Source organism: Cydia fagiglandana, chromosome 26 (genome assembly GCF_963556715.1).
Source record: "Cydia fagiglandana chromosome 26, ilCydFagi1.1, whole genome shotgun sequence".
NCBI classification, from domain to species: domain Eukaryota; kingdom Metazoa; phylum Arthropoda; class Insecta; order Lepidoptera; family Tortricidae; genus Cydia; species Cydia fagiglandana.
The window spans coordinates 5,441,100-5,460,060 of NC_085957.1; the positions used below are offsets into that span (position 1 = coordinate 5,441,100).

Here is an 18,961-nt window from a genome sequence, read left to right on the forward strand (position 1 = left end):
AAAAACTCATTTAAAGAGATGAAAAACGCACGTAAATGCCCCTAGAGACTACTAGATAAGGTAACCGCTTATCACCAGGCGTGCAACACAGGCTTGCGGCCAATTTGCCTTTAAAAAGTAGATTGTTAACCAAGCAATGAAAGGCACTCATTTCTGCCGAGGTAGTTTGGCGCTCGAACGCAGTGAGAGGGCCAAATAGTCCGAGGCTGAAATGATGCCTTTGACCGGAGTTAAACACTCTACTTTTCATTTCGAATACCCACGAGGAAAGTAAAATGCATGCGTGACATGACTAAGTACATGTACATATTCATGAGGGTACTTTCAACCAACAATTTGGACAAAAGCATCGTTATTTATGGAACGGGGAGCTAAATATCAGAATGGAAATTGTATAATTGCTTATCGTAAAAAATAATTCAAAATCGTACTTGGAACGCAAAATGTTCTATTACAGAAACGTATCATTTTCTCCATACCTTTTAGAACAACAATGACCCTCTTTCAGAGCATGAGAAATGAAAAAATATTAAAAATATATTCTTTACAAGAAATCGGGAAGAGATTAACTGCAGTCAATGAACCTACAAGCTACAGTACCTACGGAACCAGGGTAGCTAAATCTTCACGCAATTACCTATCATACTAGCTACCTACCTATACCTCGTTTTTTTTAGCATTAGAAATAAGGTAAACAATCTTGATGTGTCTTTTAATTGAAAAACACATTTTAAAAATAAGTTACGGCAAATATGTAACATTTATGAATCTAATACGATCATTTATGTTCTTCTGCTTTCATAAGTAATAGTTTTTGATTTTTAAAAAGCGGTTTTCAATTAAAAGACATGTCAAGATCGCTTACCTTCTTGCAAGTTCTTTCTAATGCTAAAAAAACGAACTATAGCTACTTACCTACCCTAGCTATTAGCACTATAATCGCGTAAAATATAAACAGACTTCAGTCATTTTTAGTCTGGAGCATAATTAGCATAAACATGTTGACATTAAGCCAAACTAGGTAGTCTTATCTCAACTTGAATAACTTGATTCAGATTCTGATATAATTTTGTTTGAAAAGTATCTTTATTAAAGAGGTATAAGGTTGAAATTACAGTACAGTAGTTACAGTTAATTAGTTTGGGCAAAGATAATATAACCACTGGGTTTGGGTATTTTATAAAACTTGATAAAACTGTTTTATCTCAACTTGAAAAACTTGATTCAGATTCTGATATGAATTTTTGAAATGTATCTTTATTACAGAGGTATAAGGTCGAAATTACAATGGGTATTTTATTATTTACAGCGCTTTAAAAAATAATTGTTTCTATAAACAAAATGTTGCAGTTTTTTTTTTATTATGAATGGGCTTACTCATGGCCACAGTTGTGATTGTAACATCATTGTGAACAGATATTTTGATAATATGAAGAGATTTATTTCGATTTTATTCTGTTTAATTTTAAAAGTGAACAGTCATGGCATGAATGTTGTGTTCTCATGGAAGCAAATTAGTTATAATTTTGATGGAGTTCTGTGTAAGTATATATTTATGGTTCATTGTATTTATAAGTGAATTAATTGAGTACCTAAACCATAGATAAATATTTAATACAAGAGTGCTCACTCCATACATCAGTTTTCGTCATCTAGATGTCGACTATGAAAGTTGCTATGGAAATACTAATATTTCTGGGACCAAAACTGATGAATGGAGTGAGCACTCTTGTCTTACTTACTCTATGCCTAAATTATAAGTAAAATGTTAGTTTTTGTCTGGTTATGTTTACCAAAACAGCCCACTGAGCTTACTAGTAGTGTTTGCCTATATCCAATTTGTAGACATTCTCATCTAAATGTTTACTTCCGCAACTGAAAAGTCAGATATCAGAACTTAAACTGTGTCGGTAGCTATGACCTTTATTTTTTAACTGTCTAGCTATCACGGTTCGTGAGATACAGCCTGGTGACAGAGGGACGGATGGACAGCGGAGTCTTAGTAATAGGGTCCCGTTTTACCCTTTGGGTACGGAACCCTAAAAACCGACCATCTTAGCCCTACTGAAAGCGTATCCTTGTATATTTCAGACACAAAGAACTCCGACTACGACCGGACGGTGAGCGACAACGTCCACTTTGCGGACGAGCTACTAGAGGCTGAGAAGTTCTTCATCCAATACAACAATGTGCCGATAGGGTTTGAGGTTCATGGAGACACTGTGTTCGTTACAGTGCCGAGGAGGCGACATGGTACAGTCATCAGCAATAGTATCTTACACAACTAGGGCCGCAAAAATATATGACGCGCTCTTATTGCGCTCCAAATAAGAACGTGTCACGTATTTTTGTGGCCCTAGTTGTGTAAGATACTATTGCTGATGACTGTACCTGTTTAAAGGATGACTCACGTTAGACGGGGCCGTGTCCGGGCCGGAGCTTCCGGGGCTTACTTTTCTATGACATGACAGGTGATCACGTGCTTTTCATAGAAAACGATGCGCCGGAAGCTCCGGCCCGGACACGGCCCGGTCTAACGTGAGTCGTCCTTAATAGTTATTTACGATACAAGTGAATTGCCTTTTCGCACGTGTATTAAAAAGAGGGAGGCCTATGTTCAGCAGTGGACGTCTTATGGCTGAGATGATGATGATGATGACGTGTATTTACAACATTTTACACTACTCCAACAGCCATAGTATGGATGATAAAATCGAAGTTAACTGTCGTTTTAACAACATAATTATCACCATTCCGCGTGATAACTACAACCGTGCTAAGCCCGCAGCTGAAACGCTGAAACATGTCGTATAGACTCTAAAAGTACCGTACCTACTTTAATAGTCTCAATATGTTATGACAAGAGAATTCTGATTAAACTGGAAATCGTAATTTAAGGTGGTTCGCTTTTCATACAAAATTCAATCAAAGCTCATTAAGTAACTACACACTATTAGTACACAAATATTTCCGCATTTATCTTCTTTCGAATATTCGTTTGCGCGAAATTAACAGGAAAACAATGTTTGATACAGAAATCATGCAAAAATCATAGTTAACTTTTCATCAATTTTACTTATGTGTGTGTCACAAATGCCGTGTACAGATACATTTGCGACGTTGCCATACCATTTCCGACGTTGCCGGGCTGACCACGACTCGAATTTGCAGTGCCGTCATGTTTAGTGCAATTTTGTTGACACTGATATTTGACAGGTAGTTAATTGACCTAAGCGAGAAGTTCGTCAGCTTATTTAAGAACTATCATGGCGTGTTATGCAAACAGTCGCTTTTTTGCTTGCAAACGGAAGATTCCTGGTTCGATCCCCAGTCATTGTATGCTGGAACATAACTTTTTGTATTTTTGTTACACCTAAATGTCGTATTGTTTTTTTTATTTTTAATTAATTTTTCTTATTATCATACATCGATTATTAAGTATGGGCTACACGTATTCTTTTATTTTTACAAAGATAATTAGAAATTATACTCTACCTAATCTCTCTGATTTTTACAATCAGGACATCCTCACTGCAATAAAAACCGGGCAAGTGCGAGTCGGACTCGCGCACGAAGGGTTCCGTGCCATAATGCAAAAAAAAAACAAAAAAAAGCAAATAAAAAACGGTCACCCATCCAAGTACTGACCACTCCCGACGTTGCTTAACTTTGGTCAAAAATCACGTTTGTTGTATGGGAGCCCCATTTAAATCTTTATTTTATTCTGTTTTTAATATTTGTTGTTATAGCGGCAACAGAAATACATCATCTGTGAAAATTTCAATTGTCTAGCTATCACGGTTCGTGAGATACAGCCTGGTGACAGACGGACGGACGGACGGACGGACGGTCAGCGAAGTCTTAGTAATAGGGTCCCGTTTTACCCTTTGGGTACGGAACCCTAAAAACCTGATAACACTGAGTATGTGGGGGAAGCGCTGCTGGCCTAACGGAAAGCAATTCGGAGGTCGCGGGTTCTAACCCCGGCTCGTACCAATGATTTTTCGAACTTTTGTACCTATTTATACACCGATACCTATTTTTCGGTGAAAGAAAACAATGTGAGGAAATCGGACTAATCCAAATAAGTTTACTCTCTGGGTTGGAAGGTCAGGGCAGTCGCTTTCGTAAAAACTAGTGCGCATGCCAATTCTGGGATTAGTTGCCAAGCGGAGATTGAATATCTGGGAGACCGACCAAAGCTTACAAAACATAAAAACTCAAAAATGCGCGTTTTCTCATAGACCTAGCTAAGAGATCAAACCCCTTATAGCAAATTTCATCGAAATCGTTAGAGCCGTTTCTGATACCATCCAAATATATAAATAAATAATTATATATCTAATAATTGCTCATTTAAAGGTAAGATAACACAAAGGAGAAACAAAAAGAAATTACCTACTCGCACCAGTCTTGAACCCGAATCCTTTTGCACGTATTTCCACGAACATACCGTTACGCTATTGCAACATACTTACGTTGTGTGAAATTGTCTACTACAAGGATCACGGAAACACTGTTTGCATGTGTGAGTAATAGTAGGAAAAAGCGTGACAGCAACACTCCGTCGAATTAAAAAGGTGGTTTTTGCACAATGAAGTATTCAATGTTTATTTTAATAGTTCAATATTTACTTAAAGAGTGCGCGAAACATACTTTTAAGTATACAAATACCAAGACCATTTCACAAAAAAATAAAATCTGAAATTTTGCAAAAGTGGTGCCATCTAGCGAGAGTTAGGTTTTGAGTAACCTAGGCGAACCACCTTAAGACCAAAAAAAAACTGGTCAAGTGCGAGTCGGACTCGCGTTTCAAGGGTTCCGTACATCACACAATTTTCAAAAAATTTTTTTGTACGTGTAACGTGACGTGAGTGAAACGCCTTGAAAAACCCGAATGAGTCAATCTAGTTTTCAACACATGTAACATGAAGTTTTCTGGCGTGGTGGCTTATATCTCTGCAAATATGCAAAGTAGCTTCTAGATAGGAAATTAAATGCCGAACAATAGTACAAGTGTCTAAATGCGAAGACTGAAGACCGAGCTCCGCGTAGGGCTAAAACTCGGAGCGTCCAATGGGTCGCGCTTCCTACAACTTCCGCAAGTGTTTTAAAAGCGAAGGCCGAAGAGAGATAATACCTACACAGGGTGGCCAAAAAATAAGTACATTCCCGTAACCAGGGAGGTATTGGGATTATACCTACCTACTGAGCAACATTTACTATAAGTAGGACCCGAAATCGCGAAAAGAAATGTATCCTCCCATAGAAAACGGACCAGTCAAAACGTATGAAACAGCCAAATTTTTCATTGCGATTTCGGGGTTGCACGTCGGCAACGGAAATAAAATTTTATTTAAAATTTTTTGGCCACCATGTATAGTGCTTTTTAAAACACGTGACAATACCTAGTAACCTAATCAATCAGTACTACAAGTAACATTGCGGCTGTGTGCCAGATACAGCTTAGTCGCATTTTTTAACTTAAGTCCGACTCACGCTTGAAGCTAAAGGCACGTCTCTTCGGGATGCTTCAGGTCTTCGGCCTTATGCGGATTTCGGCCTAGGGCCTTCGCAATAGCTGTCTAGAACTCTAATACATCACGTTTCACTTAAACCATTGCGGCTGTGTCCCTAAAAAACCTAAACCGCATTTTTGTTCTTAAATCCGACTCACGCTTGACTCTAGATTTCTAATAGGTTTTCCTGTCATCTTTAGGAAAAGGACTATTTTGTGTATTTTTTTCAGAGTTTTAGACTTAGTAGTTTCGGAGATAGAGGGGGGGGAATGGTCATTTTTTGTCTATTTTCTTGAATAACTTCTAGAATTTTTATCGTAAATGTATAAAAAAAATATATTTGAGATTCTCATAATGAGCTCTTTCGTTTGATATGTAACACAACATAGTTTGCAAAACTTTGATTTTTAATTTTATGGTTTACCCCCCAAAAGTAGCCCCTATGTTTAAAATTCATTTGTTGACATTACATATCCGTCTTTGGGTCACGGACTTACATATGTGTACCAAATTTCAACTAAATTGGTCCAGTAGTTTCGGAGCAAATTGGCTGTGACAGACGGACGGACAGACAGACGCACGAGTGATCCTATAAGGGTTCCGTTTTTTCCTTTTGAGGTACGGAACCCTAAAAAACCGGGCAAGTGCGAGTCGGACTCGCGCACGAAGGGTTCCGTACCGTAATGCAAAAAAAAAACAAAAAAAGCAAAAAGAAAACGGTCACCCATCCAAGTACTGACCCCTCCCGACGTTGCTTAACTTTGGTCAAAAATCACGTTTGTTGTATGGGAGCCCCATTTAAATCTTTATTTTATTCTGTTTTTAGTATTTGTTGTTATAGCGGCAACAGAAATACATCATTTGTGAAAATTTCAACTGTCTAGCCATCACGGTTCGTGAGATACAGCCTGGTGACAGACGGACGGACAGCGAAGTCTTAGTAATAGGGTCCCGTTTTACCCTTTGGGTACGGAACCCTAAAAAGTAAGACAATGTTCCCCTTGCCAATAATTTGTTTGTAAAAATAGTAAATTCCTTTATTTACTTATTTTTACATAAATACAAGACGCGCTAGTTAAAAATTGCAACATTGTCTTACTTTTTTGGTCTTGAATTACGATTTTTCAGTATAGGCTTGTTTTAGGTATCCCCTCCACCCTGAACTACGTAAAGCTGTCAGATTCAAATCCAATACTGCGTCCGTACCCTGACGTCGTCAGCAGGAGTTTAGTGTCCGTATATCGGCCCAGGGTCGACGAGTGCGGACGGCTTTGGATGGTGGACACCGGTCTACTAGAGGTTCCTGGTAAATTCAAATTCAAATTCAAAATTATTTATTTAATGTGATTTACACACATAGCTATGCTATATACAACTATAATAAGAATACACGAATTACATGGGGTCCCTTTGTTTCCCATAAAGTTTTTAGTCATAATGTATTGTTTGTCATATTATCGTTAGTCATAAAAGTGAAACCGTTAACTTTTCAGGATTTTCGTAAGGTTATTCTGTAGAAAGGTTAGGTTAGGTTAGGTTTGTTTTATGCCAATCCTGAAAAGTTACGCGTTTCTGAGAAAAACCAATTATGACTAACGAAAATTCGGACAAACAATACATTATGACTTAGAACTATTTGGGAAACAATAGAGACCCGAATTACATATATAAACACAAACATATACACATTAAAATTGACAAATAGATATAATACAGTGGTAACCAAACTCTTTCTCTTCTTCTCTTTCTCTCTTCTTCTCTTCTCTTCTTCTTCTTGTTCTTCTTTAATCTTTTTTTTCTTCTCTTTGGGAGTGACGAAGCCCAAAAAGACCTGTCCGCTCTCGGAATACCCAACTGGCGTGAAGTGGCGCAGAATAGGGCAGAATGGCGCTGTCTTGTGTCAGAGGCCAAGATCCTCTTTGGGTCACTGAGCCAGTGATGTATGTATGTACTCGTATGTATGGTAGCCAAACTCTTAATTTTTGCTACCACTGTATCACACTTGTAGGGGAATGTAGCCCCTCACAGTGGAGCATTATGGGACAGTCTGGTTTTTCCGCTATCATTCTCAAGATGGTGTTAGGACTGTCCCGCACTCGTCCGTGTGATCTGTTATTTTTAGTGGTAGTAAACTCATTATTGTACTCTAGCGTTTCTTTTATTTCTTGCCAGTTTTATATATTGCGACCCTTTTTGCCACTTTAGTGGTATTTCTATACTCAGAATCGCGAGCTCTTTCAATCCCAATGGAATAAAAAAATGTCCCAGAGTTTTTTCCTATTGTGTTACCATTTCCCCTATATACTTTGTATGGCGGTAACAAAAAGGAAAGTTTGAAAACTGTATGGATATTTATATATGTATATATATTATAAAAGACATATTAAACATAACATAAAATTAGTACAAAGGCGAACTTATGATATCTCACATTTTTATCTTTTGCATCGTCAATGTCTATAGTTCGTTTTTTTTAGCATTAGAAAGAACTTGCAAGAAGGTAAGCGATCTTGACATGTCTTTTAATTGAAAAACGCTTTTTAAAATACAAAAACTATTACATATGAAAGCAGAAGAATATAAATGATTGTATTAGATTCAGAATCTTTACATATTTGCCGTATCTTATTTTTAAAATGTGTTTTTCAATTAAAAGACACATCAAGATTGTTTACCTAATTTCTAATGCTAAAAAAAACGAACTATAGTGCATGTTTCCGCCGAAGTCCGCTGGATGCGGGTGGCACAATACCGGTCATTGTGGCACTCTTTAGGGGAGGCCTATGTCCAGCAGTGGACGTCCTCTAGCTCATGGGCGTACGCAGCATTTTTTAAGGGGTGGGGCAGAAGAAGGGGACGCTGGGTACGTGTGGTAACAGGGTGCGGTTGGAACAGAAATTCTTAGCTTATGGTCAGAGACCAGTGAGGGAACTGCCCCACTTGCCCCACCGTGGGTACGCCTAGGCAGTCTGGCTGATATGATGATGATGATGAACAGTGCATGTTTCAGGGGAGAGGAAGCAGATTCAGCCTCCTGCAATAGTCATCTATGATCTTAATAGCAAAACGCAGATCACAAGATACCAGCTCAAACCCACGGATCTGGTCGACGAGAGGACGCCAGGAGGTAAGATATAGATGGTCAAGCAGATCTTGTCAGTAGAAAAAGGTGGCAAATTTGAAAAATGTAGGCGCGAAGGGATATCGTCTCATAGAAAATTTGAATTTCGCGCCTTTTTCTACTGACATGGTTTGTTTGACCATGTATATATAAAAACCGGCCATGTGCGAGTCGGACTCGCGTTACCAAGGTTCCGTACATAAGTCCGACTCACGCTTGACTGCACATTTCTAATAGGTTTTCCTGTCATCTATAGGTAAAGAACTATTTTGTGTATTTTATTCTAAATTTTAGACCCAGTAGTTTCGGAGATAAAGGGGGGAATGGTCATGTTTTGGCTATTTTCATAAATTCAAACCTATCTATTTTAAAATTATAAAAAAAAACATGTCCATGTTTGGGTCACTAATTTATACATACGTGTACCAAATTATAACTTAATTGGTCCAGTATATAGTTTCAGAGAAACTAGGCTGTGACAGACGGACAGACAGACAAACGTTTTTTCCTTTTGAGGTACGGAACCCTAAAATTAAAAAAAAATCATTTTGACTTTAAATTGAACGAATAAGTAACATTAAAGCAATTTAATTTAACCATCTGTGCCTTATGTTTTTTTTTTTATTAAATGCTTAAAAGGTAATTTTGACAATTCCGAACAACTGACAGGCCGATACCGGCCGACGGATTGTTAATCAGTGGGCCCCTTTTACAATGTACCTATGTAAATATGAAGCTTATAGTAGTAGTAGTTATGTTTGTAGTACGGGTCAAATCTTGCAAGCTAAATTTGACCCATTGACCCAGTCGGGTGACATGCAATTACGGTGCCATCGAGCTGATCTGATGATAAAACAACGCAACCTAATTGTGTTTGTGATTTTTAGAATGGTCTCGAATGTCTCGATGAGTATTAGTTGTCTGTGGAAAGAAAAGTACAGTCAGCGATAGGCTCGTACCAAAAATAGAATTTTTGACAAAATCTTATTACAATTTTTTTTTTCTTATTTTGTTTAAACCCAGGTCTAACCTCCATAACGGTTGACGTCGGGTCCTCTTGTGAAGACACATACGCCTACATCACAGACCTGGCCACCAACGGACTTATCGTCTTCTCGCTTAAAGAAAGAGACAGCTGGAGGATACAGGACGACAGTTTCAAGCTCGATGAGGGGGCTTTGAATTTCACTGTTGCTGGTTTGTAGTCAGCAATAGTTGCTAAGCGAGCGAGGTGTTCAAAATGATCTTGACGCTACTTTATTGTTAAGAGAATAAGAGCGCCTCAAGGTAATTTTGAACACCTCGCCCGTATAGCAACTTCTGCTGCTGTACATATTTTATTCTTACGTTGCCTACATTCAGGTCTAGTCTAACTTCCATAACAGTGGCCATCACTTCCTGTGTACGCCTACATTACCATCCAAGCCATCATCACCATATCATATCATATCATATCATATCATATATCATATCATATCATATCATATCATATCATATCATATCATATCATATCATATCATATCATATCATATCATATCATATCATATCATATCATATATCGTTACCATGCAAGCATTGGAAGCCATCGCGAGCACGGACTTCTGGCCGAAGGGAATAATATTTCGGCGGTTCCGTGGGAATCTGCCGAATCCTTCACCAGAGCAAGTGACGCCGCAACAGAAAACTGCGTCGCGAGAATGATTTTTTAGTGGTGTACTTTCGTTTCGGCCAAATACATTTCGCCAAATTTCACTTCCCAACAAACTTATCGCAATAGTTTCATTTCCCAAAGGAACCTTTAGGATATAATTTATTTGGTCAAATTATCATTTGGCATGATTTTACTTTGTCAAATGTTATTAGGACAAAAACTTATTTAGCAAACGTTTTTTATTGTCTAATATTATATTCCAAAAAAATGTTTGGTCAAAATTGTCACTTCGCAAATTTGACAAATAGGCATCTCTATTTAAATTTGTACTTTTTGTTATGTTAATATAGGTACGTTAAATTCTACGTAATTTGGTTGGGTGGGTTGGGTTAGGTTTGAACTGCGATCCTCACAAAACGGAACCGCTATCAGAAAAGTGGGTTAGGTTAGGTTAGAACTGTGACCCTCAGAGAATCGAAATGCTATTAGAAAAGTGGATTAGGTTAGGTTAGAACTGCGATCCTTACAGAAACGAAATACTATGTACTAGAAAAAGGTCATCGAAGTGGAATAATTAATTGAATAGAATAACGAGATGTAAAAAATTTGCTTGACATTTGAAACTAAAATGTGGTTTAAATATTGGTGGTTTTTTACTATTTTTAGATTTTTAATTTTAGTGATTATTTACTACATATTTTTAGCAGGAAGAATGTTTTTTTTGACGTTACATTTTACTATGTATATGTAATGATCAGTTAAATACTAGACAAATAAAATTCTGCAGCCTCCACTTTATTGGTATGTAAATTGTATGCCATGCAATATTTTGGGACATGTAAGTTATGCTTAATGAGACATTTGACTACATAATATTTGGTAAAATGAAACTTGTCCAAGTAATTATTTGCTAAACAATAACTTGCCAAAAAAGACTATTGCTAACTGAAAATTTGCGATAAGTTGTTTTGCCAAACATTTTTTTGGGAAATGATAATTTGGGAAACATAGTTTGGGATGTGATACTTTGGGAAACGATTTTGGCCCTTTCGTTAGTAAACCTTTTTTAGTATTTAACTTTTTTATTATTAACCTCCATAACGGTGATGAGGAACAAATATGATGAGCAAAGTAGGCCCATTGTACTGTGTCATTTTCCTAAATATAGCAAAATAAAAACTATATTTTAATTACAGGACACGTGATCAACTGGAGAGACGGACTGTTCAGCATGGCGCTATCCAACCGGTTTGAAGGGAGCAGAACAGCTTTCTTCCATCCGCTGGTGTCCACCCAGGAGTTCTCCATTGATACGGCAATTCTGAAATCTTCAAGAAAAGGGAACCTTATCACCAAAGCGACGGTATGTTTCCTATCACTAATGATAACAAAAAAAAGGGCACTCCGGGAGTGCCGACAGAAGTGAAAACTCAATGACATTGTAATAGTTTTTCGATTAGGTCACGTGTCCGTCTTACGAAGCGTCTTACGTCTTACGGTCTCGCGAGTTTAACATTTTTTCCCCATCACAAAAAGTGCACTAAAGAAGTTTTCACTTCAAAAATGTTACGACTTTATTAGAGTATTATAGAACACATGGGTTAACAAATTATTTATACTTGGTCAAGCAAATCTTGTCAGTAGAAAAAGGCGCGAAATTCAAATTTTCTATGGGACGATAACCCTTCGCGCCTACATTTTTTAAATTTGCCGCCTTTTTCTACTGACAAGATTTGCTTGACCATCTATATATGCTAAACCTCCATCAAGAATCACTCTGTTGTTAGCTGAAAACCGCATGAAAATCCGTTCAGTAGTTTTTGAGTTTACCGCAAACAAACATAGATACAGAAACACAAACAGACAGACGCGGCGGGGTACTTTGTTATTATATTACAACTTTACAAGCTTTTATTTAGTTTCACCGTCCCGTTGTCTGTCTGTCTGTAATCAAATCTTGCAAGTTAAATTTGATCCACTTCCCGGTTTCCGATTGAGCTGAAATTTTGCATGCATGTATAAATCGGATGACAATGCAATATTACTCATACTCATACTCATACTCATAATCTTTATTGCATATCACATTGTATCTTAACCTATTACATAGAATTGTGTACAACATGACACCCTGTAGGGCACAGCAAACAGTTTATTATGGTTATTATTATGGTACCATCGAGCTGGTCTGATGATGGAGGTGGCCATAGGAACTCTGTGATGAAACAACGTAACCTAATTGTGTTAGGGGTTTTTAGAATTGTCTCGATGATTTTGGTTGTCTGTCGTAAGAAAAGTACAGTCAGCGATAAAAGCTTGTACCAAAAATGAAATTTTTGCAAAAAACTTATTTTATAAGGTGTAGTGATTCTTAATAATATGGGGCATTATCTATGAAAAGGGACCATATTGTCGATGGCGCATACGCCGCACAGCGTAGCGCGGCATTGTATTTATATCGGAGCATCGTTAATAATGGCGTAAGCGCCATCAACAATAAGGTCCCTTTTCATAGATAACGTCACATATATTATCCAGCTCTTAGGCTCCAGAGGTCCGCTAACCCAAAGTGGCAGCCACGACTATCACAACGGCGTGTTGTTCTTCGCCAATGTGGCACAAGATGGCGTCCTCTGCTGGAACACCAGGAAACCACTGACGCCAGAGAATGTGGTGCTGGTAGCACAGGATCATGAGAAACTAGTGTACATATCAGGTACCTAACCTACTAACAATTCTTAAGCCCCCTCCAGACTATTCGCGTGAATCGCGGGCGAAGCCGCGAACGCGAGTGTGGAGTCGATTTTCGCAGACAGCAAAATCGACTCCACACTCGCGTTCGCGGCTTCGCCCGCGATTCACGCGCATAGTCTGGAGGGGGCTTTACGACTTATGCATAAAAGTACATAAGGAAAGAGTGGGTGATAACTCCATACCGCAGGGGTGCGAAACTCCTTCCTTCGGGCAATCTTGGCTCCGTTCGGTTCGACTGGACTCGTGCACGACCACAGTTAAAATAATGGCTAGAATTTTGACAACCCTAAACAGCCGAACGGGATAGTGCCATATATCACAAAGGGACAGCATGATTCAACCCTGAACCGCCGTCAAACTTCGGTTTTGTAGGAAGTTTCCTTTCTGTAGAGTAGTACAGTCGCCATCATATATATCGGAGCGGCTACGGCGCTCACAAATATCTGAACATGCCTCTATTGTCAGGGTGTTAGAGTGCGTGTTCAGATATTGTGAACACCTTGGCCTCTCCGATATATCTGATGGCAACTGTACTGTTATTTATTCTATAGCCCGCTCCACACTCGTGCGCGAATCGCGGCGCGAAGCCGCGAACGCGAGTCTGGAGTCGATTTCGCATATCAGCGAACTAGACTCCACACTCGCGTTCGCGGCTTCGCCCGCGATTCACGCGCATAGTCTGGAGGGGGCTTATGATTAAGGTTAGGTTATAAGATGTTAAGTTGTTAATTTCCCTTAATTCACATTGTTGCAGATTTAAAGGTGAAAGGCGACGAGGTGTGGGTCCTAGTCAATCAGATTCCCCGTTTTGTCTACTCCACCCTAGACCCCAGACAAAATAATTTCTACATTCTGAAGTATGTCAAGTTTTTAACTGGCTAAAGGGGCCCACTGATTAAAGCCCCGCATTCACACTCCTACCTTGTAGGCCGCCTCGTAGTCCGCCTTGTTGGGTAGAATTGTGTATGGGGGTTGCGGACTACGAGCCGTCCTACCGTTTAGCCGTTTGTAGGACGGCTCGTAGTCCGCAACCCCCATACACAATCCTACCCAACGAGGCGGACTACGAGGAGGCCTACACGGTAGGAGTGTGAATGTGGGGCTTAACAGTCCGCCGGACGGTATCGGCCTGTCAGTTGGTCGGAACTGTCAAAATTTTGTTCTAACTGACAGGCCGATACCCTCCGGCGGACTGTTAATCAGTGGGTCCCTTAACCTCTAGCCGCCCAGAGACCTATAAAAAGGTCTCCTGTTCCATTCGAATTTGAACTTTGTGTTGACAAAATAAAATTTCATTTTGCTTGGCAAAGTTTGACGTATGGGCGGCTAGAGGTTAACTGAAAAATGCTGTTAACTATCTTCTATCTATCTATCTATCTATATCTATCTATCTATCTATACATATAATAAAGCTGTAGAGGGTCGAAAGTCTGTACATGGAAGATATTTGAAAAAAAGTTGGCTTGGGATACTTAGAATCGATAACAGAACACGTTCCAACAATTTTTAGAATTTTTGTCTGTTTGTCTGTTTATCTGTTTATCTGTTTGTCTGTTTATTTGAACGCGCATCACGTGAAAACGGCTGAACGGATTTTGATGGAAATATTACTAATCTGTCGAGAAAATCTCCGGCCAGGTTATAGGCTATAAAAATTCAACCCCTAAAAGGGGGGGTAGCCACAACACTCGCTTGATTTAAGTTTGCCCCTGAATCTTATGGCGCTACTTAGGAACGAGGGGCAAACTTTTTTCAAATATGTGTTACCACTATTGCGTACCCTGGTAAACTAACAGATGGCGCAGAATTTAATACGTAGTGACATGAATAAGCCACTGAGGAAGGATTTTGCCAAATTAATAAGGGGGTACGGATATCAACAAATTTAATTGAATAATTATGTTGATTTAATAATACAACAAAATTAAACGACAGTAAATTAATTGCCCTTCATTGCACACTGCCATCTTTTTCACGACTGCCCAAAAAAAGACAGAGAGAGTGTACTGTGTGTTTTCAGCGTTCGTGTTTGTATGTAGGTATATATTTATTTATGTGAGTTTCTTTATTCCACCTTAACTTCTGAACCGATTTAGACGTACGATACATCATTAGAATCCTTACGTCAGCCCGGGTGAGGATATGTGACGTCATTATCAAACCAATATGGCGGACTTAATACGCCATATTACGCAACATTTAGAAAAAATATCGTGCAAACCTAATCGCATCTTGCATGCTCAAAGCGTCGGGAGTAGCCCGACGTACGTGGCGCGCTGTACACGTTCCAAAGCCGGGCGCCTCCGGCGCCCGCATACTCAAAGCGTCGGGAGTAGCCAGACGAACGTGGCGTGCTGTACGCGTTCCAAAGCCGGGCGCCTTCGGCGCCCGCATGCTAAAAGTGTCGGTCGTAGCCCTCATACAATAATGTCGGGCGTAGCCCGACGTACGTGGCGCACTGTACGCTTTCCAAAGCCGGGCGCCGTCGGCGCCCGCATGCTAAAAGTGTCGGTCGTAGACCGATGTACGTGACACGCTGTACGCGTTCCAAAGCCAGGCAACTTCGACTTTCTTATACAAAAATGTCGGGCGTAGCCCGACGTACGTGACACGCTGAACGCGTTCCAAAGCCGGGCGTCTTCGGCGCTCCATACTAAGAGTCAAACGTAGACCGACGTACGTGACATACTGTACGCGTTCCAAAGCCGGGCGCCTTTCGGCGCCCTCATACTTATAGCCTCGGGCGTAACCCTCCGTATGTGGCTGCGCTGTAGCAGGTCCGAAGCCGGGCGCCTGCGGCGCCCTCATACTAAAAGAGTCGGACGTAGCCCGACGTACGTGGCTCACGCCGTGCGTTTGCCAAAGCCGTGACACGCTGTACGCTTGCCAAAGCCGGGTGCCGAAGGCGCCCTCATAGTCAAACCTTCGGATGTAATCCGACGTACTTAGCGCGCTGTACGCGTTCTAAAGCCGGGCGTCTTCGGCGCCCTCATACTAAAAGAATCTGGCGTAGCCCGACGTACGTGGAGCGCTCCACCCGGTCCAAAGCCAGGCGACTTCATCTTTCTCATACTAAAAGAGACGTACGTGACACGCCGTATGGTTACCAAAGCCGAAGGCGCCCTCATACTGAAAGAGTCGGGCGTAGACCGATGTAAGTGGCGCACTGTTCGCGTTCCAAAGCCGGGCGCCTTCGGCGCCCGCATGCTAAATGTGTCGGTCGTAGACCGACGTACGTGACACGCTGTACGCGTTCCAAAGCCGGGCGCCTTCGATGCCCTCATACTCAAAGCGTCGGGCGTAACCCTCCGTACGTGGTGCGCTGTACCAGGTCCAAAGCCGGGCGCCTGCGGCGCCCTCATACTAAAAGAGCCGGACGTAGCCCGACGTACGTGGCTCACTGTACGCGTTTCAAAGCCGGGCGCCTTCGCCTCATACTAAAAGAGTCATGCGTAGCCCGACGTAGATATGTGGCACGCTGCACGCGGTCCAAAGCCAGGCGACTTCGACTTTCTTATACAAAAATGTCGGGCGTAGCCCGACATACGTGACACGCTGTACGCTTACTAAAGCCGGGCGCCGAAGGCGCCCTCATAGTCAAACCTTCGGACGTAATCCGACGTACGTGGCGCGCTGTATGCGTTCCAAAGCTGGGCGTCTTTGGCGCCCTCATACTAAAAGAATCTGGCGTAGCCCGACGTACGTACAAATACAAATGCTTTATTTCATAAAATGCACAAAGATTATGATCTAAGGGATGATGCCTCCCGGTAAGCAAATTGTTGCCTGTGTTGGGAGACACCGCGTGCGCACCACCCGGTCCAAAGCCAGGCGACTTCATCTTTCTCAGACTTAAAGAGACGTACTTGACACGTAAATTGTATGGTTACCAAAGCCGGGCGCCTTCGGCGCCCTCATACTAAAAGCGTCGGGCGCAACCCGACGTACGTGACACGCTGTACGCTTGCCACAGTTGATGGGGCCCCATGAGGGGCCTTCGGCGCCCAACTCATACTCAAAGCATCGGGCTAAGCCCGACGCACGTGGCGCGCTATACGCGTTCCAAAGCCGGGCTCCTTCGGCGCCCTCATACTAAAAGAGTTGGGCTTTGCCCGACGTATGTGGAGCACGCGGTCCAAAGCTAGGCGACTTCGACTTTCTTATACTAAAAGAGTCGGGCGTAGACTTAGACTACTACAAATCGTGCTCTAAAAAGTATGAAACAATAAGATAGAATTCTTATCAGAAATTATCATGCAGGAAATTATAAATGTTGTAATTTGTTAAATAAAAAATACAGCGTAATATAATTTACTATTTTTTATATATTTAGCAGCTTATCTGACACAACCCGAATTCCACGCGGGCGGAGCCGCGGGAACAGCTAGTTTAAAAATAAGTTGTGATTAGGCACTTGGTCACTAGAGTTAGACCGAGACAAGTCTGCAACGATTTCGATACCACACGCAGTGCAAGCTGTGCAAGTGTTTTTTTTTTCTCTTTATTTTAAACGTCAAACTTCTATGAAATTACTTATAGCTATGACGTATAAAGAACACTTGCACTGCGTATGCTATCAAAATCGTTCCAAACTTTTCTTGGTCTAACTCAAAAAGATTTTTTTTTTTTTACAAGGGAGGAAAATGACATATTTACGGCGAGAGCGTACAGTCCTGAACGAAGCAAACAATTCTAAAATCGTAACGTATTCGTAACGCGTAAAATAGAATCCTGAGCGTAGTGAGGTATTCAAGTGTTAACGCCCAAGATGGATATAAAGGCCATAGTCGGTTTTCCATAGTAAGTTGGCCCTTAAATCAATTTGATTCGGGTTTTTTGTGAGTACTTCTTATTGACTGACATGTTGTGTTTGCCAGACTATAATCACAATATAATAATAGCTTTATCAGTAGAATAAGACGGGACTTGTATAAAAGTAGGTACCAGTAACCTAATCGTCCAAACAAATCTTGAATATCGCGCCTTTTTTACTGACAAATTTGGCTTGCCAGAGTGTATTCCAAGGTTTTTATGTTTCTAATGAATGAAAATAAACATTTTTTTTTTCAGAGGGAGAGTACAAGATCTGATAAAGAACACGAAGTGCACGTAATCTTATGAAAGAAAATATAACATAGTTTTAATAGATAACGTTTTTTCTTTTATCTCTAAGAAATCGAAATTAATATTATAAGAATGGCGTAAATCAAGTTGGTCAAGCAGATCTTGTCAGTGGAAAAAGGCGGCAAATCTGAAAAATGTAGGCGCGAAGGGATATTGTCTCAGAAAAATTGAATTTCGCGCCTTTTTCTACTGACATGATCTGCTTGGCATTATTGCCACAATTTCCGACATGTCACGTGTCGGAATCCGGTGTTGCTCGAAGGCCACAATACACACAGAAAATACAAATAGGTAATAAAATTAAGATTAAAAAAAAAACAGATACTAAAAAATCTAAAAAGAGAAACACAATTTTATATTATTATATTTAATAATTGAAATCCAAAGAAATATTACATCAAAGCTTTACATTGAAATACCGTTCCATACAAGTTGGTCAAACCAATTTGTCAGTCAGTAAAAACCAGTAAAACTCATAGAGGTACAATAATATAAAGATGACACGGGGAACCAAACGACCGAACGAGATGCACTTATGGAAATTTCAGTAGGAGTAGCAGAGAAAGCGGTATTATTGCTTGTCCTTGTCACAGTTTCACTTTTTGTTTATTCCCCACCTTAAATTTAGTATGCTTTATGGTGGGCAACAAATTACCCGCCCAAATTACGTAGATTGTTTTTGGTATGTTGTCAGTTATGTTTAAACGTGTTTTTAATATTGTCGCATTGCGTATGTTCTGAGCGGCTACCGCGAAAACCGAAATTCGCAAATTGCGGGGATCTTTCTCTTTT

At 40.3% G+C, this 18,961-nt stretch overlaps 1 protein-coding gene across 1 annotated transcript; it reads left to right on the forward strand.

Annotated features, from left to right (window-relative positions):
• The first annotated feature begins 1,419 nt into the window (after positions 1–1,419).
• On the forward strand, positions 1,420–18,172 carry LOC134677483 (L-dopachrome tautomerase yellow-f-like). Its single transcript, XM_063535965.1, has 9 exons — positions 1,420–1,541; positions 2,092–2,253; positions 6,664–6,825; positions 8,530–8,646; positions 9,664–9,837; positions 11,488–11,654; positions 12,830–13,007; positions 13,800–13,902; positions 18,116–18,172. Exons 1-9 carry the CDS (start codon positions 1,430–1,432, stop codon positions 18,156–18,158), a joined length of 1,218 nt encoding a protein of 405 aa, XP_063392035.1. The 5' UTR covers positions 1,420–1,429; the 3' UTR covers positions 18,159–18,172.
• Positions 18,173–18,961: the final 789 nt, after the last annotated feature.